This window comes from Erpetoichthys calabaricus, chromosome 8, assembly GCF_900747795.2.
Source record: "Erpetoichthys calabaricus chromosome 8, fErpCal1.3, whole genome shotgun sequence".
Classification (NCBI taxonomy): Eukaryota; Metazoa; Chordata; class Cladistia; order Polypteriformes; family Polypteridae; genus Erpetoichthys; species Erpetoichthys calabaricus.
The window spans coordinates 167,276,680-167,294,395 of record NC_041401.2 but is presented as its reverse complement, the minus strand read 5'-3'; the positions used below and the strand labels follow the sequence as shown (position 1 = coordinate 167,294,395).

At 40.7% G+C, this 17,716-nt stretch overlaps 2 protein-coding genes across 18 annotated transcripts in view; both read left to right on the top strand.

Annotated features, from left to right (window-relative positions):
- The window catches only part of ece1 (endothelin converting enzyme 1), a 318,704-nt gene extending 310,469 nt beyond the window's left edge, over positions 1 to 8,235 (top strand). For all 3 annotated transcript variants that reach the window (XM_028807767.2, XM_028807769.2, XM_051930374.1), the window contains one exon: positions 7,277 to 8,235. In XM_028807767.2, the coding sequence (XP_028663600.2) occupies positions 7,277 to 7,453 (177 nt within the window). In that variant the 3' untranslated portion in view covers positions 7,454 to 8,235. The remainder of the gene's footprint in view (positions 1 to 7,276) is intronic.
- An 8,007-nt stretch (positions 8,236 to 16,242) lies between these two features.
- Positions 16,243 to 17,716, top strand: part of LOC114656263 (eukaryotic translation initiation factor 4 gamma 3-like) — a 271,004-nt gene continuing 269,530 nt past the window's right edge. For 5 of the 15 annotated variants that reach the window (XM_051930352.1, XM_051930348.1, XM_051930346.1 and 2 more), the window contains exon 1: positions 16,247 to 17,023. In XM_051930352.1, the coding sequence (XP_051786312.1) occupies positions 16,866 to 17,023 (158 nt within the window). In that variant the 5' untranslated portion in view covers positions 16,247 to 16,865. The other 10 variants (XM_051930347.1, XM_051930344.1, XM_051930343.1 and 7 more) reach the window with 7 other exon arrangements.

Genomic DNA, 17,716 nt, shown 5'->3' with positions numbered 1-17,716 from the left:
GATAGTCCTGAGAAGAGTGCATTACAGTAATCTAGCCGACTGAAAACAAACGCATGAACTAATTTCTCTGCATCTTTCGATGATATAAAAGGTCTAACTTTTGCTATGTTTCTTAGGTTTATGTATCGTCGCTTCAGTAACGTCACCAAACATGACCTCTTGTTCCCATACCAACCTGGATGCACATTTTTGCATAAAATGGCATTACCTGTAACAAAAACAATATGCCATTGCAGTAAATTTTTTTTAAAAAATGGTAATTTTTCATAATATTTTTTCTCCCTGGTTTCTGTTGGCTTTGGTCAAAGATTCTTTAGGATTTCTTTTATTAGACTGCTAACTGTTTTACAGTGATGCCTTTGACATTTCCCAAACACAACAACACCTTCCTAAGTCTTTTAAAACTGAACACAGTAAATATAAAAAAAAACTTAATACCTACATTGAGTAGGGATATTAATTGTTCCTTAGTTGTGTGCAATTTCCCCATTTTATTGGGTGTCCCTGCCTAAGACAAGTCTAGGCCACTTGTTAATGGGGGATTACTGTCCCATATCTGCTTGCACTTGTACTTTTCACTTTGTTTTGTGGACCCACCACAAAATGGAGATACTTTTGTGAGGGTGAAGGCATGTTAGGCATACATCCATTAGGAGCTATGTGAATTCTCTGGTTTGCAAACTGATATGAAAAGGAATGCAGTTTTGTACACCTATAAAAAGCTTCTGTCGGTTATGATAAATTACAAGTCCTTCACTGTACCACAACACAGAATAACTTTGGGTCGTGCAATGGTAAATCCAATTAAAGGAGATATGGAGTATGATTTGGTATGATTTTGACTCCTCAGACACTGCCATTGTTTAATTCTGTTGTTACGTCCACTATTATTGCTGCTAGGGGCATAACTTATGAGGTCGTGACCAATGAGTAATCAATCCGACGAGATAAAGGAATGAGTATGAGTTCCAATCCTTAGCCCATCTGTGGATACCAAAACTCTAAAGAACTAAATGTTTATAATTGTGCTCTTTTCTCGCATTTACTTTCAGTTTCTCCCCTGTCCATCTCCTGACCTTGATTATTGTCTCTCATATTCAAAGAAATCTTACTACTGCACGTTGTTCAACAATGGTGCAGTCCCCCAGTGGAGCGGCCATGTTCATGTGAACTTGACTTCAACTAACAGCTAACAGCAGAGTTCTGCGCTGTGCGTGTTTGAACTACCCATAAGCCATTGCAAATTTGTTGCATTGAGTCAGTTTCTGTCCATTGCAGTTGCCGTATAATTTTCAAATTGCCTTTACTTTTTTATTTACTCTTGTATTAAGTATGTATCACCTTGCTCCAAATTCAGTTCAACCATAAAAACTGCATTTCCAGCTAACCAGGTTGTGTTTATTATATTTTACATTTACTAAGCTGAAAGGTCAGCATTACACCACAACTCAGAGAATTCAGCTAGCTTTGCTTTCTCTGACTTGTCCAACTTGTAGCTCCAAGTTAACAGGACGTTCAAATGTACCTTCTGACTCAGAAACTTACTTTTAACTTGTATGCAATAGCAAGAATGCCGTATTAGAGATGGGAAAACAAAATGGTGGCACCTTGTAAAACATAAAATGTGGTTCCGGAAAACAAAACATACAAAAGTAAAAATAAACTATAACTCCCAAATAAAACTAGAACACAATGGTAAATCTCAAAACTGACCAGTCTTAAACAATAATATATTAAGCCCACAAAAAATGACATTTACATTTCAGATTTACATTTATTTGCTTAGAAGACACCTTTATCCAAAGCGACTCACAAAAGAAGTCAACATAAGCGAGTACCATCAGTCAGGGGAACTGTTTGGGACCAAGTGTTACAGGACAAGTTTACAAAATTCATCTTCACAAGTGAAGAGCCAAGAACGAAATACACACGAGTTACAATTCTTAGATTATAAAAACCTACCAACTAATATCAGTTGGACACAAATTCACCAAAAGTCTTCAAACACTTCTTAAACACATTGGGGTAGTCAGATATTTTAATGGAGGTGGGCATTTTTCACCCACTAGGAGCTACACATGAAGAGTCTGGACTAAGATTTGATACCATGCAAAATGCCATTCTTCAGCAGAACTAAGTGGGCATGAAGGTGCATAGGGCCTCACAAGTGTTTCCATATCTGTAGATGCTGGTCCACTGACAACTCAGTAGGCAAGCATCAAATATTTGAACTTAACATGTGCTGTTACAAGGGAGCCAATGTAATGATCGGAAAAGAGATGGGGTGCTAAATAGACACCAAGAAACATAACACGTGTGTTCTTTTGCCTGTCGTCACCCTTTTCCAGACCGTGGCCAAAAAATGGATGGGTATTCACCTAATGCAAGTCTTTGAAAGGGAGTTTAGGTGATGGATGAATGACCAGACAGATAAAAGTAAAAACAAGATAGAAACTGAAAGAACTCAGCAGTAGGTGTCTGCTTTATCCCATAAAGCAGGCCAATTTGCACTTTATCGAGTACAAAATGAGAAAGCATGAAGTCTAAAAAATTAACAAGTTCAACTCAGTTATCACTCAGGCAGCATCGTCTGATGACTAAAGCATTGGAACTTAAAACCCTAAAGCTGCTGGTTCATTTCCTGCTTGTGATTCACTTAGTATGCTTAACATGTGCTTCAATAACCCGATTATTCACAGAAACCTGATTTCTAAAATGCCATGTAAACCTTTATTCCGGTTAGGGGAAATTGGATTATTGGCCTCTCAGGTCAGGTCAGTTTGGAGAGCAAGCACTGACAAAACGCATTGCCACACCCACCACACGATGAAACAACTCAGGATCCCAGTTGGCAACACCCCAGGGAGACATGCGGCCCAGACCCACCCTCCAGAACTGACCCTCTATCTACCATAGCCAGGTATTACGTGGACGTCCCCTTGGCCTGGTCTAGCAGCTTAGGTCCTCAGCAATGAGAATCCTGCGAGCTGGATCACTCTCAGGGAATCACGCCACATGTCCATAACTGACGCTCCCTCATAATGCTGGTAATGTGCCTCATTCAGGACTCCATGAGCAACTGCTCATTCAACACAAAGTTAAACCAGCGGTACCCAAGGATTCTACAAATAGACACAGTACCGAACGAGTCCAGTCTTTGTCTCAGGTCACATATAGCATTCATATCTTGCAACCGTATAGCAAAACAGGAAGTACCAGGACTCTTAGGACTTGGACTTTCATCCTTTAGCAAAGATATCTGAAGCGACACACACCCCTTTCCAGTGACCTCATGACCCCTCATACTCTCTCAATCCATCTGCTGACTTCATAGGAACAGTCACCAGACACATGAAAGTCACTGCTGAGGTAAGTAAACCTCTCAACAAGGTTGACATTCTCTCCGCAGACAGACAAGCTGCTGATGGCTGTGCCCAAGAGGTCATTAAGGGCCTGGATCTTGGTTTTTACACAGGATACTTGCAAGCCCAGACACTTAGACTGCTCACTTAGTCTCTCGAGCGCCCAGATCAGAGCCTCCATTGACTCCATGAAGATCATAGCATCGTTGGCAAAGTCAAGATCAGTGAATGTTTCTTCACCAACAGATGCCTTACAACCGCTGGAATCATTGATCCTGCCCAACAACCAGTCCATGCAAGCATTGGGGGGACCGCAAAGTCTCCAGGTGTCCCACAGGGCAGCTCAATCAACCGAGTCGAACACTTTACAAAAATTGACAAAGGCTGCAAAGAAACTCTGATAATATTCGCATTGCGCTCAATGAGAACCCTTAGTGCCATGATGTAGTCGATGGTAGACTTCTTAGACATAAAACCAGACCACTCCAGTCACTGGTAGGTGAGCAAGTGATCACAGATCCTATTGAGGATGACTCTAACAAGGACCTAACTTGGCACCAAGAGCAGTGTTATCCCCCTGTAGTTGTCACAATCTACGCGATCACCCTTCCCTTTCCAGATAGGGACGACAAGTCCCGTTTTCCAGTCAGTTAGCATGATACCCGTCTCCCAAATGGAAGCAAAGATTGCTTGCAATGCCAGGAGGACAGCCTTGTCACCAAGCCTGGAGAAGTTCACCCTGGGAAACCTAAATAACAGAGGTAGATTTCTCCACAAATAAGCCAATTATGTGGCTATGTAAACCCTTAATCAGGTTGCTGTTAAGGTTTTTGTAGTCTACGCATGTCCGGTGCACTCTGTCAGCCTGCGCATGTATTTGCTTTGCACATGCTTCCAGCAGCTGTGGGTAGAAGGGTAGAAGAGGCAGATGCTCAGGCGATCACATTATTTGTTCTTCTGGCTGAAAAATTGTTTCAGTATTTCAGAAATCGCTAAATACATGTTGAAATGGTGAAAGTATAGTGCTAAACTGTGCAGCACAATTTGAAGAGCAGTAGGGTAACATGCTAAAAATGAATGTGCATGAAGTAGTCTGATTACTTTTTAAAGTAACAAGTATAGAAGGGAAAAATTTAGACATTAGACACAAATAGCATATTAGCATAAATAGACATAAAAGTAATTAATGGCTTCTAAAACATTAAGCATAAATTAGAATGTTAAGCAAATAAGATAGGTTAAGCAAATGGTTAACTAAAACATCAGTCATATTGCATTATTTTTTAAGCTTGAAGGAAAGTTACCAGTATTAAGAAAGCAAGAATAGAACAGGACAAGTATGACGCACAGAAACTACCCAAGGACAGAAGAAGGGGGGACCAGTACACCTGTGTTCAAAAGTCAGAAAGCTGAGAAACGATAATAGTAAAAAATAGGCCCTAGAAGGCACGTAAGAAGCCAGTTGGAATAGTGAATCAGCAAAGATGGCAAAAAAGGCATTGCTGCCAAGGTCAGATGATGTAATGTATGGAAAATAACAAAATATATTCTAGCATAAATAAATTTAGAAAATTATACTAGCATTTAACCTTGGTGCAGAAATTAAATGTAAAACAAGCAAATGATTAAATAAAGGCACATGCCATATTTCTTTTAAATTAAAGCTTAGCATTGAGGCCCCAAGTATAAACTAGCATGCCAGCCAAGGAAGGGGAAGTGATAAGACCAAGTCCAAATAAGGAAGAAGGAACATCTGCCCAGCCAAAGACCAATCAAAAATAAGCAAAACAGAAACTAGAAATGAACAATAGACAAGTAGAAATACCGAGGGGCCAGCTGCAGGAAAGTCAGGAGATAATAATGGTTCCCATGGGAACTCGAGGTATCGGCTGGACAGGAGCAGGGGGGGAGTCCGAAAAAAGAGCAAATGAGCTAATTTGAACAAGGTCGGGGTGATAAGAAATGACTATATAAGTTTACATATAAGAACTGTTCGGGGCTCAGCTCAATTTGGCCATATTGGGTTGAGTCCTTGTTATTATTATGGTTATTTTATTGCAATAAAACTATAGACTCTGTTTGCCTATCTCGAGACTCCTGATGGCCTTCATTTCAAGTAAAAAGCCTTCTGGTGATAATTTTTCACCACGACACAAGTAATCTAACATATATCTTTTTGAAGTAAAAATACCTGTGTTATTATTATTATTCTTTTTTTTGATTTAATTGAAATCACACAACATTCCATACAAATACATCAATTTTACAAGAATAGGATTGAAAACAAATCAACCCCCACCCCTGAGAAAGAGAGCATGGCCAGCAGAATAAAACTTAAACCTAGTAAAAATAAGCAAATAGATAAATTAATAAGTGAATATAGATAAATGGAGAAGAAAAAGAAAAAAAAAAGAGAACAGGGAGAGAATCTGCTTCCTCAGTGCTTTAAAAGCTTATTCTAAAATGTTATTGATCAGATCCTGCCAGGTTTGGAAAAATTTCTGCACAGATCCTCTAAGTGAGAATTTTATTTTTTCCAATTTCAAATAATATAAAACATCAGTTACCCATTGAGTTAAAAGGGGAGAGTTAGGATTCTTCCAGTTGAGCACGATAAGTCTACGTGCCAATAGTGTAGTAAAGGCAATTCCAGTTTTTTTGTCCTTCTCCACTTTAAGACCATCTGGAAGTACACCAAACACAGCTGTTAGTGGATTAGGAGGTATTGTGACACCAAGACTGTCTGAAAGGCATTTAAAAATCTTGGTCCAAAATGATGTTAGTTTAGTGCAGTCCCAAAACATGTGACCCAGTGAGGCTGGAACTCGATTGCAGCGTTTGCAGATTGAATCTTGCCCTGGAAACATTTTGGACAATTTTAAGCGAGACAGATGTGCTCGATATATAATTTTTAGTTGAATAATTGTATGCTTTGCACAAAAGCATCTTGAGTAAATTCTCTACATTGCAACCTTCCACTTCTTTTCTGATATGTTGAGGAAGAGATCATTTTCCCATTGTCCTCTTGGATCTTTGAAAGGGAGGGACTGTAAAATGGTTTTATATATTGCAGAGATGTTGACTAAGTCCTTGAAACTGATGAATATATTTTCCAGCATAGAGGGAGGTGGGAGATGAGGGAAATTGGGACGCTGTGTTATTATTGTGGCAGCACTAGATGTAAGGCAAGAAGCACACGTACTGGATATTTGCAGGGTACAGCCTGGCAGAATGGAGTGTTCCGCGCGCGATTCAGTAACAGAACCCTATAAATAAAGCATCAATTTTTACTAAACTTTTTTATAAAACACAAGAAAATTATCATAGGCGTCATGCTTATTTTCAGATTTAGTTATGATAACGTCAGAATGTTTTGACAAAGGAAAGATTTCTGCCTTAACCAGATTATGTGTGGGCATGTAAATGCACTGACTGTCATAAGAACATCAAAAATTTGACAATTGAGAGGAGACCTTTGAGTCCATAAGGCTTGTTTGTTTAGCTAATGGCTAAGCTCTCCTAATGTCTCATCTAGATACTTAAAGGTGGTCAAGGTTTTTCCCTCAACTACATGACTTGGTAGTTTGAAGATGGTTATTGTTACCTGTCTGCCCTCCAACTGTAAAACACACATGTAAACAGTTGAAATGTATCCTGACCTTGTAAGCTGCTTTGGATATCTATACTGTCTAAAATACAGAATAATGATAGTCTTTTTTAGCTATTTTCAATGTAAAACTGCATGTAGAGTGACTGTCCAGGACATGGCTGCTTTGCTATCCCTTTAGTTATGCAATCCTGAGGGACTGTAGTCGCATACTGTCTTCTGAAGCAGCTTGTGTGGATCGCATGTAATGCTGAGTAAGATTAGGCCTTTACACCATTTAAATTTGTCTCTTTGATCCTTGTTACAGGTGTGGTGTTCAGTTCGGACTCCAGAGAGTTCCCATGAAGGCGTGATCACGGACCCTCACAGCCCATCCCGTTACAGAGTCATTGGCACAGTATCTAATTCGTTGGACTTCTCCAAACATTTCAACTGTCCAGCTGGCTCCCCCATGAACCCAAGACAAAAGTGCCAACTTTGGTAATTTGCCACTAACCAATCTTACATGAGCTTTAAAGTGAAGAGGAGCTGGAATTCTGGGATTGAAAACCACTATAACAAAATGCTTCAAGTGACCAGATAGAGGTTGACTAATGAGAATAAAGAGCTCAGCTTAAAATATATACAGATGTTTTTAAAGATTAATTATATATTTTTTGACATTGTACATGATTTGAGCACTGGACTCCACAGCAAAATGCAACAAAAATGCAGCTGTGAAGAATAGATGGATTTTTTATATAGATGCATATATATATATATATATATATATATATATATATATATACTATTTATTTTTTCATTTTGTAATCACCTGTTTTGCATTTCTTTTTAAAACAAATAAACCAAAGAGCTCCAGTCTTGCTCCAAGTTGTACTCTGAAACCACTAAAAACTTCTGCCAAAATATGCAGAACGTGAATTCCATGAACTCCAAATGTGCCTTCACTCGTCTTGTCTACAGATCTGACCCTTTGTGACATGTCTTATGGAACTGGATCTGATATGCACTCTCTCCAGTCAGGAATGCTGCACCTTTAAATCTTTGTAAATAATTGATCTCTGAGGAAAGGGAAAACCGAACATAAAGAAACTGAATTGGCCACAGAGAGCTGCATTCATTTTGATCCTTCTTGTTTAGACTAAAGATGGGAATCTGGCTTCTCGGAGGTCTTGGTTTCTGCTCCGTTTTATTCTGTCCGTTTTTTTTTTTTTTTTAAAGAGAAGTTTGTTTCTGCTTTTAATTAAACTTCTATGTGGTTTTGGTCATTGTCTCCATAGTTCTTTTTATTATTTATTGTTTTTCTTAAACAAGAGTAAGTATCTTCTGTTAAAGTTTTATAGTGTAATTGTTACCCATGCCATGCACATCTGCCATATTGGTCATGCACCTGTAAAAATACCAGCCGTTGCTGTTTTCTGGGAAGTCTTAATTCCTTGTAATATGCACTGATATCACTCATATTTTATAGATTTATAAGTTAAGGTGGTAATTGGTCCAAAATGGATCATCACAAGTTTCATTTCAGTCTGTTTTAATACTGACATCTCCACCTTCATTATAACAGGCACAAAATATATTATTTTTAAACTTTATAAAGTGTCATGCTGGGATAGATAGATAGATAGATAGATAGATAGATAGATAGATAGATAGATAGATAGATAGATAGATAGATAGATAGATAGATTTGAAGGACATTATACGAAAGAAAGAAAGAAAGAAAGAAAGAAAGAAAGAAAGAAAGAAAGAAAGAAAGAAAGAAAGAAAGAACTATTTGTCCACAGGGGGACATTTGCCTTTTTACAGAAGCTCATTTAATAAATGCATAAATAGATAGTTAAGTAATTATTTATACACACACACACACTATTTTCTGAACACACACTAGGATGATCATAAAACAAGATAATTCAAACCAAAGAAAGGTTCAGACTTGGCTCTCACAGTCATAGTGGAGCATTGTGCAGATGTATTGCTGTTGATGTAAAGGAGCCCCAGTGGCATTTCTTGACACACTTCTGCTGATTGATTTGTTGGCTGGACGTCCTCTGTGTTAGTGTGTCAGAGAGCAGATGGGCAGCATTGTTCATAATGGCATTCAGTTTTGTTTTATTTCCCTCCTTTGCTACAACCTTCAAGGAGTCCAGAGTGTGTCCTATAACTAAGCTTTCCCTTTTAATATCTTTTAGTATCTTTGAATATGAAATGATAATCATGCAGTTTAAGAAGTAATTTTTAGATAAAGCCATGTCTGTTATGGTGTATAAATGTCAGAATGAAATGGGACATTCCTTTTGACTGTCACTATAATTCATTGGAAGCTATGGCCCAATCACCTTTTCAAACCCTACCACCTTCTGTTTTCACAATTAAACGGTGATTTAAAAGCCAAGCAGGTCCACCATAATCTGAACACCTTTTTTAAACTCTGGAAACATCATTTATCATTGAACCCACTTAAATCCAGTTCAGGGATTCAGGGGCTGGAGCTTATTACAATACAATACAATACAATACAATACAGTTTATTTTTGTATAGCCCAAAATCACACAGGAAGTGCCGCAATAGGCTTTAACAGGCCCTGCCTCTTGACAGCCACCCAGCCTTGACTCTCTAAGAAGATGAGGAAAAACTCCCAAAAAAACCTAGTAGGGAAAAATGGAAGAAACCTTGGGAAAGGCAGTTCAAAGAGAGACCCCTTTCCAGGTAGGTTGGGCGTGCAGGGGGTGTCAAAAGAAGGGGGTCAATACAATACAATACACAGAACAGAACAAATCCTCAATAAAAAAAATTAAAGATTTTTTAGAAGTACGGAGCAGAATTTAACAGTAGATGATATCACATAATAAAATTTGGATAATTTTAGACTCCTGGTTATTGTTGAGGCATTCAGCACAAGGTAGAAAGCAGCCATGGATGGGCTGTCGGGCACTCTTAACTCATACTGGATCTCTTCACAGCTGCTGATTAACCTAAAATGTTCATCTTTTGGATATGTGACAAAACTCCTTTGTGTAGACTCCTCACGTTGTACGAGCGACCAGTACCTGCATTTATCAAGTGTCTCAGAATTAATCCTAGGAATTGAACTAAGATAAAAAAAATTTCTACCTTAGAGTAGGACATGAGAAGTAGGAAGCATGCTACACCCACACAATGTAAGGAGCAGTAAGGAGCACATTTGAATATGAATTATATCACGATTTCATGGCATCCCGAGTCGCAAATTTGCACTCATATTGGCATCTTTTATTTTTCTGATAGTAACACTAAGGCTTTACCACAAAGATGATGATGATAATAATAATAATAATAACCTCAATAAAAGGATAAGTCTCTACATGTTTATATATTTGTGTGTTTGTCCGGTTGCTATTTCCCTGTCATTCCAACAGATGGTGCATCACAAACATTTGTAGCAATAAAATGCGTTGCATTTGTCATTACAAACATGGCGAATCACAAACATTAACAATCCTATTATGTATCCCATACAAATGGCAAATATCAGAGATATATGCATTTCACTGTCATTGGAACAGATGGCGCAATACAAACATTTGTAACAATAAAATGCATTGCATTTGTCATTCCAAAAGATGGCAAATCACAAGCAATAACACTGCTTTTATGTATTCCATACAAATGGCAAATAAGAGTTATTTGTGTTGCATTTTTCATTCCAACAGAGGTTGCATCACAAACATTTGTAATAATGCATTTATTGCTATAAATGTTTATGATGCTCCTTCTGTTGGAAAGACAAAAAGCAATGGATATCATGCATTACAAAATGCATTCCAATAGATGGTTAATACTGAGATCTACACAGATTACTTAGATTTTAACCCGTCTTAGATGGGCAGCACAGCTAGTAATAGTGGTAACATTTAAATCAGGATGAGGAGAAGAAGAAGAAAAACATAATAAGGTAGGATATTGCACTAAGCTGCACGTAATTGTTGCCACTTTGTAATAACATCAAGAATAAGACTGTAACAAGCACCTAGAAAAGAAGACCAGGACACACACACAGGGAATAAGAATACAGCCCAGCAACAGGCTTGTTTATTTAACAGTGAATGATCTACAGCCATACTTTCTGAAGAATCACCTTCCCACTATTAAGCCCATGGGAAACGCTTCATAAAGTAACAGTTACTGACACCAGCCACAGCTATTCTTGCTTTGTTTCTGAAGTTGTGTTCACTCTAGTGCCGTTCCCAGTCGTCTTCCACTCTGCTGTGCTTCTCTCCGTGATTCCCCCTAAGCTTTGGATGAATCTCTATAATCCAGTGCTCTGGAGTCTTCACGTGCCATCTTGAATCTTAGGCTTTCAAAGCAGCTCAGGCCCCTTCTTCAGGCAAGCTGCAATACACAACTCTTACTACAACTTGCCTGAAGAAGGGGCCTGAGCTGCCCTGAAAGCCTGAATACTGTAATCTGTTCAGTTAGCCATTAAAAGATGTCATTCTGCCTCACTTCTCATTGTATCCATAATGGCTAACATGGTACAACACCCTACTACTACAATGGGTAGGTAGGTGATGTCAAAGGTTAACACATAAATATCCAAAGAAATCATTTTTGTGGAAAGCATTGCTAAATCTGCAGTTAATTTTGAAGGAAAGTTGCACTATAAGTAAGATGCTGCAGATGTTCTATCAGATGGTTGTGGCGAGTGCCCTCTTCTACGCAGTGGTGTGCTGGGGAGGCAGCATTAAGAAGAAGGATGCCTCACGCCTGGACAAACTGGTGAGGAAGGCAGGCTCTATTGTTGGCATAGAGCTGGACGGTTTGACATCCGTAGCAGAGCAACGGGCACTCAGCAGGCTCCTATCAATTATGGAGAATCCACTACATCCATTAAACAGTGTCATCTCCAGACAGAGGAGCAGTTTCAGCGACAGACTGCTGTCACTGTCCTGCTCCACTGACAGACTGAGAAGATCATTCCTCCCCCAAACTATGCGACTCTTCAAATCCACCAGAGGGGGTAAACGTTGAACATTATTCAAGTTATTGTCTGTTTTTTACCTGCATTTTTTATTACTCTTTAATTTAATATTTTTTGCTGCTGGAGTATGTGAATTTCCCCCTGGGATTAATAAAGTATCTATCTATCTATCTATCTATCTATCTATCTACTATAATTCACCTGAAAGAAATGCACCTCCATCTTCACTTGGAAATCTAAAAACAGATCCCACACATTGATTAACTGTCCTAAAAAGATGTTTATTTAGAAAATTGGAGGATTGTGTGGACGGTGAAATTAAAACCAAACTAATCACAGACGTGCACAGCATCATCCTACTGTTCACAAGTTCTGGACCCTAACTGAATGCTCCTGGACCTCACTGCTGCTCCACAAAGTCAGCCCAACTTACTGAATCTCAGCGCCCTCACCTCAATTTCACTGCATATCTTAATTGGGATTCAGCTTTGGCTCTCCACAAAACAAATATCGACAGCAGGTTTCAGCTCCCCCTGGCAGCCCCTGGCATCTCAACATCCAAGTATAACGTGTTGGGATCACAGGCTACAGTGACCCTGACCCAAGAATAACATTCCATCTTTGTTGCCAATTGTGAAGTTCTCTCATCCTTGACCTTATTTCTGTCATCTTATGGGTAAACATTCGCCATGTAGATAAGACACAGAGCCTAAAGACATGTGTAAGGGTTAGCTGGCAATTCTAAATTGGTCCTAAATGTGTGTGTGATTGTTAGTGTGCCATACTAAGAGGAAATTTCAGCTCTGTGCTCTGTATTGCCAGGATTAGCTTGAGGCAACCATAAAGTATATCAAGTAAGTATGATAATTGATGGAAGGATGAGTTTATATTAAATATATTAAGTGAAAAGCTTTAAATATTTTTAGAATCTGCTGCTTGTGAGAATATATTTATTACATAGTACCTGCCAAATAGTACAAAGAGTACATGACACGTGTTTTGCACTATTTGGGGCTCATCAGATGTACACAGGTGAGCCCCAAATAGGGTGAAACACATGTTCTCTGGTCTTTGTATTATTTGGCAAGTACTATACAACATTTCTATGGTTTGCTTCTCGTAACTGAAAGAGGCGTGGCAGATGTCTGCCCAACTGGCCAACCAGCCACAAGCGTTACATGGTAGGTAACCACTCAAATATCAGATCATGATCAGACATATGCATATATTACATACTAGTCATTTAGCCCGTTACAATAACGGGCGCTAGAACAGTAGTGCATAAACATTAGTAGGAACAATCTATATTAAATGGCAAGGGACTTTGACCTCATTCCTTTTGTCGGTCGTATTTTTCTTTCTTTCAGCCTTTCTTTTGTTGATGTTTACTTGCTGAGCTGACCGTTCTTCGTGGGCTGCCGCCATGTATTGTGTGTCTTTAATTTTCTGTGACAGTAATACTGTCTTGTACGGCTCTATTCAATAAGGGCGCACACAAAAAGGCGAGCCTCAAAAGGGTGACCTCAATTGGGCGCAGCGAATAAAGGCGCGCGTAAATAAAGATCTGCACCATTGTTGCTCTTCACATATTCCAGAGCCATTTGAACTAAATTATCTACGAACGCCTTTATTCGCCGCGCTCAATTGAGGTTACACTTTTGAAGCTCGCCTTTTTGTGCGCGCCCTTATTGAAGGATGCCTGTGCGTGCCTTTATTGAAGGATACTGTCTTGTACGTCTGCTGGTTTGTATGTCCGCTGGCTTGTACGTCCGTAATATACCTTTAATTTTCTCTGGCGGTAATACAGGCGTGCGCGCCGGTAATATGCCTTTAATCTCCTCTGACAGTAATACTGGCTTGTATGTGGCTGTAATATGCGTCACTGTATTGTGTACCTTTAATTTTCTCTCGCAGTAATACTGGGTTGTATTTCCGTAAAACGCCTCTAACTTTCTCTGACAGTAATATCGCGCATCGCACCGTGCCCCGCGCATGCGCACTTCATCAGAAGACACCCACACACGGACACCTGGACGCACATAGGGATTATATATATATAGATTATATATAAATAAATATATATAAAGTATATATAATAGAACACTAAGGTCTGTGTGCCGAGTCCTTCAGAGCAATCTGACTGGTCACTTTGGCTGTGGTGACACATTGAAAGAGGAAGCGCAATGTGAGCTGATCAAGGAGGAGTAACGGTGCACGCTGAGAGAGTCACCTTCAAGGGCAGAAAGTATAAAACCAGAAGGAGGCAAGAAACTTACCTTGAAAATCATGGCAGAGACTGAGAAGCAGGCTTTATGGGAACGCACTGGAGAGAGGGAGCACCAGGGAAGAGACGTTAGCAAAGGCATAGAATATATACTAAGATTGTTGACTTTAAAGATGGAAACTATAAAACTGGACAGAAATTAGCTTGAAAGAGGCGGTGCTGGTGAAGAGACTTTCAAACTTATAAAAAAATGAGAACAGGAAAGACATTAAATAAAATGTAGTATCATTACTATTATTATTATTACTGTTTGAATAGTGCTTGAAGTGGAACCAAGCTATGGTGATACAGTGACATTCGATCAAAAAGTTGGGGAGCTCGCTGTAAAGCTGCAAGTGCTGGGATACATCAACACTCGATCAAAGAGTGGGGGTGGGATTGCAGGTGTTCCCCCATTAAGGTTCACTAAAGGTGCCGGTAGTCTCAGTACACTAAGAAAAGGTGCTGGTATGTTGAAACTTTGATCATCGGGATACAGAGACAGTCAAACAAAGAGAGAGGGGACCCCAGTGAAGACCTGCATTAAGGTGCTGGTACTCACTGGTACACTAAGAAAAGGTGCTGGTACTCACACGGTATGATAAGAAAAGTCGATTGATAAAAGGGGGGACCCCACTGAAGGTTACCAAAAAGGTGCAACTCACTGATACGCTAGGAAGAGGTGCCGCTGCAGTGAAACTTCAGTCGTCAGAATACAGTGATAGTTAATCGAAGAGAGGGGGGACCCAGGGCCCTCTTAACATATGGGCACAATGTGCACTGGCCAGGGTCCCACGATGTTTCGGTTGCCTATGTATGTTTTTGTTTTTCTATCAAAATAGGGGCCCCAGTGCACTACTTTGCCTGGGGGCCAATAATGCTGTTAAGATGGCCCTGGGGGAGACCCCGGTAAAGATTCATATTAAGGTGCCGGTACTTACCAGTACGCCAAGAAAAGGAGCTAGTACTCCATGTTGTAACTGGAAGAGTTAACTGATGAGTACCAGCCACTTCAAGCACTGGGTCTGAAAAGTTACACGAATGAGAGATTTTACTTTTTGATTTTTTAAAAATTTGAAAACTTTTCTGAAACATGCTTTCACTTTTTCATTGCAGATGATTGAAGGAAAAAAAATGCAAATTTATCCATTTTAAAATTAAATAAACAACACAGTAAAGTGTGCAGAAAGTGAAGGAGTCTGATTACACTTTATAAAACCAAACACCTTTTCTCACGTATCAATGATGCAAATTTCACTGGTCATGAAACATTATGATTTCTAGAATTGTTGGGGAAGCGAAAGGGTTTTGCTGCAATTTCAATTTTGTGTCAATAGGATTTATATGTGTACACGTGTGGGTTTAAGTTCAGTTCCCAGTAGGTGACATAGCCATATTTAATGGCTTCATCCCCGTAATTCTTTTCTGGAAACTTGTTATGTCAGTATCTTAACTATCCACACACTGCGACATAACTATGCGATCCAAATCCAAGGTATGGTAATCCTGATCCCTTTGTACTTTTGAACTTTGTGACGCTAATTATGAAATCCAAGTAACTTTGTCCAAAACCGTGTATTCTACCTATTATAAAACATTGCATTGCTGCCATTTACCACGAGATGTCGCTGCCGGACAGACAATTAGTTTTAGGAGTTGGCAGCCGGGTTGCCATGGCTGCATGTTTGACTTTGATGCTGTTTCCATGAGTTTTCTTCTCTTAATATTTTTCGTCACACTACTTAATGATTGCACCCTTAAATAGTCACCAGTGCCCTTCTAATGAAGATACAATCCCTGCAGCTATGCATCGCAACGCCGCAGCAGTGTCTGCAGACTTTTCAGCGCTCGTAAAAGCAGCTACGAGATGTTTGGTGGTAGGAATACCTGCTGCTCCCTTTTCATAATGCCATTCAAAGGTGGCGTTGCCTCTCGGCGATCTCTTGGTTAATATGCGTGATCATACGGTCTCGTGCTCAGTGCACAAACGCTATCATTCGGTCGATTTTTTTTATTCTTACGGGCGGAGGAAACAGCTAGTGCTCTGAAGATCCGCGAGCATTAAAACGCCGATGCGGCACTTCTAAACCAGACGACAAACGGGAAGTTGTTCCCGTTGGCTTGAACGTTCGCTCGCGGTGAACCGACGATGCCCGAATCTAGCCTGACTTTGCCGAGTGCTTCCGATTAAACCCGAATAGCGACGTCAGAGCGGTCGCTGCCTCGCCTCGAATATTTCCGGTTTTGCCCGACGCTTTCCGAACTGTCCGTCCTGCCGGACTGCTGGAGGCGGCCGCAGCGCCATGTTGAACGAAATCTCCCATCTGACTAAAAAGGGACTTTTAAAATAACAGTTACTGAAAAGACTTCATAATCAAGTAACTGAAGAAGGCGACATCTGTGGTGTACCTCTGGAAACTAAAGACGAAACGGAATCGAGGAAACCCCGGCTGGGGAGGGGGAGACAGACCCCCCCACCGTCCCCATGAAGATAAAACCCCAATAAAAATCGACACTTTCTTTAAGAAAATATTTTTTTCTTACCGTCCTGGTTCAGCTCCAGGATTAAAAGTCTGTTCCGGTGGCTCGGTCGCCGCATTTATATATGTATAATTTTTTTTATACTTTTTTCTTATTTATTATATTTTTTTCCTTCGGTTAAGATTTTTGCAATGAGTTTGCCGCCGAAAGCGGTACCGAAGACAGCCGCCGCCGCAGGAAGTGGGCCCGGAACCGGGCCGTCGCCACCAAGTCAGCTGCGAGCTTTGCCCACCCCGGTGCCGGTACCGGGGGCCCCGACAGTGCCGCCGCCGGCCGCGCCACCGCCGCAGTATCCTTTGTACCGGGAGGCTGAAGCAAGGAGCCAAAAGCCCTCACCGACGCACTTGCCATATTGTTGTCATTATTGTTGTCGGTGTGTGAGTCAGTGTGGCTCCGGGTAAGTGAAAGAAAGGGGCTTTTGAATTCTTTTGTTGTTGTGCTTCTTCTCGGAGCTGGGAGGGGTTTTGCCGGGCCGGACTTCACTTCACATGCTGCCCATGCGTATTGTTTTCTAAGTGCCCCCCCCCCCTTACCGTCTGGACCTGCGCTGCCAGGGCTGCTCCAGACGGGAGCTCATCCTGACATTTGACTGGGTCGGGGAGAACGTGAGGCTGCCTGGGCCTGCTCACAAGCACCGCTCGGCCCGGCTCTGCTGCATTTGGCAGTCAGTTTAAAGGGCCGCCGTTGGGATCTCGCAGAGAAGTAAACAGACACGAGGACAGCCGAGCGGGGCAGATCAGATCAGACCCGACCCGGTCACCCGCGTCATTTCCCTGGCAGTCGCAAACTGTGTGGCCTGTCCCTGTGTAGCACTGGAGCCGGCGACACTTACTTAGCCAGGGAGCGCTTTGTGCATGCCGGCTGGCTGCTGTAACCGCCTTCAGAGCAGGGTTGTCAGTTTATTCTATCCACCCATCAACAGGCCAGTTTCCCTCGATTTTGAGAATTTTCCCTTCATTATGAGAAACCTAAATCTCTTGAC